Consider the following 5956-nt stretch of genomic DNA (forward strand, 5'->3'; position numbering starts at 1 on the left):
CCCATCCTCCTTTTCTTTGTTTCTTTGTTTCTTTCTTTGCTTCTTGCTTCCATCCTTCCTTCCTTCCTTCCTTCCTTCCTTTCTTCCTTCCTATAGGGAGATATGGTACCAACACAGGCAACTATAATGCACAGTACTATCTCATAACTGCATTACAGTTTCAAGAACAAAATGCCACATGAGGTTGGGAAATGAGGTAATTACTATCAAGAATCAAAGGAGGAGATCATAGAGGAGATGCATTTGAGGCGGGCTTTGAAAGATGAGTTAGAATCTAATAGGAATTAGGGAGTGAATTCCAGACAAAGGGAACAGCTCAAGCAAAGGCAGAGGGAGGAAACAAAATTAATTAGAGAGTGATTTTTTGTTTTTAAAATAATTCAACATAGGATTAACTTAAATAGAAATATCCTTTAGTGCATTTTAACTATGACTCAACTTCCAAGAGATCTCATTACACAACTTTTTAGGAATATTTATTGAATGTTTATTTTATAAAAGCAAGACATGCTTATGGAACATTTATTTGCTATAAGTGCTTTGCACTTACTTGAGATTGATTTCACATTAATTCTCACAATGCTTCCTGAATGCCAGATCCATGAACATCATGTTTGAAAACTGAGCCCCTTCTAAAGGCTAATAGGATAAAAGGCGGGAGTGGAATTTTACTCCCTTATGGGGCAAGGTGTGTGTGTGTGTGTGTGTGTGTGTGTGTGTGTGTGTGTGTGTGTGTGTGTGNGTGTGTGTGTGTGTGTGTGTGTGTGTGTGTGTGTGTGTGTGTGTGTGTGTGTGTGTGATCCATGCCTAGTGATAGGCAGTCAGATGCAAAAAGTCTTCAATGTATGTGGTCCAAGGGAAGGGGTGAAGGAAGACTTATTAACTTGGAAAAGAAAGCATCAATTATTTGTAATGAGGGCTTAGGAACTTCTCTGGAGGAAGGAGGCTGGAGGATGTGGACTATAGAAGACAAAATGCTTCCCCAAAAGTAGGTTAAAATGCCCTAAACTAAAGAAAAATAGTATTGACACTTTTCTCTGTTAGTTTTTCAGTAATAATGGAAATGCTGTTGCTGTCATTAATGAGTCTCCCTGTGCATCCCCAGATGCTTTTCAGGCTGGAGTGAGATATAACTTCAGAATTTATGGACTGTCTACAAAGCATGAAGCTGATTTACTAGAGAAAAAAACAGGATATACTCGGGAGTTGGGTAAGTGATCAACATTTAATAGTTCTTGTGTGACTAACATATTCAGAATGGATCTTCTGGAAATAAAAGATTCTAACCTCCACACCACTTCCTCTCTCCTTTTCCCCAAATCCCAATTGGATTATGGGTGTGTGTGTGTGTGTGTGTGTGTGTGTGTGTGTGTGTGTGTTTTAAATCCTTACCTTCTGTCTTAGAATCAATACTAAGTATTAGTTCCAGGACAGAACAACAGTGGCAAATGGCGTTAAGTGCCTTGCCCAAGATCACATAACTAGGAAATATCTGAGGCCTGATTTGAAATCAGAACCTTCTATCTCCAGACATGACTTTCTATCCACTGAACTACCCTATTGACCCAAGACTTTTTTTTTCCTAAATGTTGCCAGTCCATATATAGTAAGATCCTGACTGTCCTGGGTCCATATTTTACAACTGGTAATCACATCAAAGCTAACTTGCTACATTAATTTCATAGGATCACAAATCTAGGGCTGGAAAGGATCTGACAGGTCATTTAGTCCAACCTTGAGGAACCTGAGGTCCTGAGAGGTTAAGTCACTTGTCCATAGTCATATAGGTAAAAAAAATCAAAAGCACAATTCAAACTCATGTCCTCACCTACAAAGCTAGCTTTTTGGTCACGATACCACTTTGTTTTCCTTCTCTGGGACTTAGTTCCTTCATTTGTAAAATAATGGAACTGAACAAGGTATATAATCCTGAAAGACATTTTTAAAATTCTATTCTAGCTCTTAAGAAAAAGCCAAAGATATATTTATGTGATGGTACATCCTCCAAATAGAAAGGGTCCTGCTTCTTTCCACATCTGCTGGCTAACTTTGCACTGCTACCACTCAGAAGACTCTTTCCCATTGGCTTTTCCTTTGAGGGACCTCCCATGTCAGCCAGAGCACCTCCACAAAACAATATGATATAGTAGACTGTATACAATATAATCTACATACTATACTATAACTCTAGACTTTGAGCTCACTAACTTGCTATGTGACCTGAGATGGTCATTTCATTATGCTGGTATTTGGTTGTTGTAGTTCAGCCATTTCAGTCTTGTCTGACTCTTCATGACACCTTTTGGGGTTTTCTTAGGAAAGGTACTAGAGTGGTTTGCCATTTTCTTCTCTAGCTCATTTGATGGATGAAGAGATTGAGGCAAATAAGGTTACAGGACTTGTTAAGAGTCACACTGCTAGAAAGTGACTGATGTCAGATTTGAATTCCAGACCTGGCAAAAATGAAAGCTGCCCATGCTGGTGTGACTTTTTAAATTTCATTTTGTTTAAAATTTCAGTAAGTTTGTTCATGTAAGATGAGTAGAATAAAAGTATTCTGAAAATCTTTTAAAAAAGAAACTTTTTTTCCCCTCTCAACTTCTTTCCCTAGCACTTGATTGCAAACCAGAGATGATTGTGAACAACTTGGCTTCTACTTCATTGACCTTGACATGGAAGGATAATTGCACTGATAAGCCCCAGAATGGCTTCTTTAAAGGGTATCATATTTATGTGAAACCTGAAGCAGGATCCTGTGACCTAGATACAGAAAAGGAAGTTTTTTCAGGTAACAATTATTTAGACATGAAAAGGCTATCTCCTCATTTTTGAACCTAAGAAAAATATATTTTTCAGTTTAGAATATGACTATCTAGCCTTGGCAGAAGTTTGTCTTTGTACCAATTGTTAGAAAAATAACTTGCTAACATTTTAAAGTTCATCAAAAATTGTTTATCTTAGGGGGCAGCTGTGTAGCTCAGTGGGTTGAGAGCCAGGCCTAGAGACGGGAGGTCCTAGGTTCAAATCCGGCCTCAGACACTTCCCAACTGTGTGACCCTGGGCAAGTCACTTGACCCCATTGCCCACCCTTACCAATCTTCCACCTATGAGACAATACACCGAAGTACAAGGGTTTAAAATTTTAAAAACATTGCTTATCTTTACAGTGTTGTTATAGTATAAGTTGTTCTGGTTCTGTGTCGAGATCTATTTATCATCTCTGATGAGGATGGCTTATTTGATAAGAAAGTAATGGGACACGGGAGACGATCTTGACTGTTAACTCATAGCTGCTTCTCCGAAGTGCCATTGAGTCACAAGTTTATTATATATGAAAATTCAAACTCCCTTTTACTCACAATCACAGAGAGAGTTTTAAAGCTTTGTAGACATTGCAATTAGTTTAGACAACACACAGAAACCTCAGAAACTTCAAGGTGAAGATAAGAACCAGGCTGGACCTTCAGCTACATGATTATCAGCAAGCTAAGTCTGAGAATACTTTTCTCAGGGGCGAAATGCCCCTGCTAAACTAAGGTTTCGGCTTTGGGTTGCCAAGCAACTACATTTCTGACCAAAGGGGAAGAACATTAACCTCTTGACTACTGGTTTGCTAAGAGCTTAAAGCTTTTCAATAAGATTATATTGCTTTTTAAGAAAAGTTGTGAATCATGAAAAGGAGTCAAAAAAGGAGTCTCAGATTTTTATCTTTTTGAGGCTGTTTCTTTTATTGGTTTCCCACAGTTCTACTCATTTCATTATGCATCCATTTATACAAGTCTTCTCATGTTTCTCTGAAAGCAAACCTTTCATCATTTTTGGCTACTATTTTTAAAATTTTATATATATTACATAACATAATGTACAACATAATTATATAATACATGTTTTTGTTATAAATATGTAATAAATTATAATAAATATGCTTACCCAAGAGAAACATATTCTCACATTAGTTATGTCCAAGAATCTCTCATTCTTTTTTTTCCTCCCTCTTTCCCACCCCTCCCCAAGAAGACAGGTAAGATGCTATAGTTTGTACATATATTATCACACAAAACATACTTCCCTGTTCTTCATGTTGTGAAACAAGATGCATATTGCTTTCACCATTTCTTACAAGCAATAATGTTCCATATATTCACATACCATATTTTGTTTAGCTATAACACAACTGATAGGCACTAACTTAATTTCCAGTTTTTTGCTATCACAAAAAAAGCCGCTACAACCATGATTTCAAAGGATTTAATGATAGATGTGATCGATTCAATATGCAGAATGAAACAAAAATTTTTGGACAGGGAAAAAAACTTTTTTGACTGAACATATTTGTTACAAAATTTTTCCCGCCTTTTAATTTGCTGGGGAAGTCAGTACTTGTTAATTGAAAAAAGGCACAAAGAATTAAGAAAGAAAATAACCTGCTACACAAATTATATTGTAAACAAAATTGCATTGGGGTATTCAACTAAAAAAAAACTAGTTTCTGCTTTTAGAATCACTTGTGCATTACCCTCATATGCACACAAATAGCATACTAATTGTTAACAATTTGACTTCTATTTCATTGACTTTGACTTGGCAGGATAATTGTACCAATGAGCCCTGGGATGGCTTCTTTAAAAGATACCACGTTTACATGAAATGAACCTCATCTGCTCCCTAAAGCAGATCAAGCCAGGAATAGTGCTGGTTTAATTAATGGGGAAATCACTAGTGCTGCCTCATGTGGAAACATCACAGAATCCTATGATAAAAGCATACATCTGAGGCAAATACCACTTTTGCTCTTCAGGCTCCTTCACACCCCAGAATCACACTGGGTACCAGCCTAGCCCTAGAGTTCATTTTCTTTTTCTGGGGATAAGAATAGTCCCTACCTGGGAGGGTCTTTGTGAGGATCAAAAAAAATTTTAAAAGCACTGAGCAAAGTGCCTGGCACATGGTAGAGGGTATATAATACCTATTCATTATCCTTCCTTTATGGATGTGTGTAGGTGTGTGTGTGATATACTTCTTGCCTGAAATGCTAAAAATCTGCCCTGTGGGAGGGAGGTAGAAGGAAGGTAGTAATTAAAAGACTGACTTTTAGGGAAAAGCTTGGGGCAGCTGGATGGCTCAGTGGATTGAGAGCCAGGCCTAGAGATGACAGGTTCTGGGTTCAAATCTGTACTCATTCACTTCCTATCTGTGTGACCCTGGACAAGTCACATAAGCCCCATTGCCCAGCCCTTACCACTCTTCTGCCTTGGAACCAATATTTAGTTTTGATGGAAAGAAAGAGTTTTAAAAAGAAGTAAAGGCTTATGGGGAAAATAGAATTTAAAATGAATATTTAATTTGTTTGGTGCAGAAAAAGTTCTGAGGTATTTGCAAGATTGTAAAGTGCCCAGTCTATTTAAAATCATAAGAAATCGTGTACAAAGTATCTCTATTGCCTGCCTGTACATTTTTAAAAATTAATTTTTACTAATGTCTTCTGCTTTCTCCTATGCGTTGATCAAACTGATCTTTTTATTTTTTCCAGATAATTTAGAAAGCTGTAAATACACCGTAACAGATATAAAACAGAAGACTTTTAATGTGATGAAACTGCAGCCAAATTCAACATATACCTTTGAAGTCAAAGCATTCACAGGTGGTGGAGACAGTCCTGGCCACATTATAAGGGTCTCAACAGTAGCTGTTGAAAACAGTGAGTTGGAAAAATCAAAATCCCAATAAAGAAGGTATTCATCCTTCCTCCAAGTACTCTTCAGGACTTGGTATGGATCTCTTCTTTGCCTCCAGCATTCTCTGGACCTGAAATCATATTTGTTTGTGTCTGTGTTGTCCTCTTCTTATTCAGCCCCTCTTCTTCCTCACCCCCAACTTCTGCCCCTGCCCCCATTGTAGACATTTTGATTCTAATTCAGTCATTTCTGATTCTTCAGGACCCCATTTAGGGTTTTCT

At 37.5% G+C, this 5956-nt stretch overlaps 1 protein-coding gene across 1 annotated transcript; it reads left to right on the forward strand.

Annotated features, from left to right (window-relative positions):
• Window positions 1-1105: 1105 nt before the first annotated feature.
• LOC123255051 (oncostatin-M-specific receptor subunit beta-like) lies at window positions 1106-5727 on the forward strand (the record flags this gene model as incomplete). The annotated part of the gene is made up of 3 exons (XM_044683913.1): window positions 1106-1210; window positions 2612-2788; window positions 5531-5727. Coding segments are annotated over 3 exons (479 nt in total), but the record flags the coding sequence as incomplete, so codon positions are not given.
• Window positions 5728-5956: the final 229 nt, after the last annotated feature.

This window comes from Gracilinanus agilis, unplaced genomic scaffold (assembly GCF_016433145.1).
Source record: "Gracilinanus agilis isolate LMUSP501 unplaced genomic scaffold, AgileGrace unplaced_scaffold38356, whole genome shotgun sequence".
NCBI classification, from domain to species: Eukaryota; Metazoa; Chordata; class Mammalia; order Didelphimorphia; family Didelphidae; genus Gracilinanus; species Gracilinanus agilis.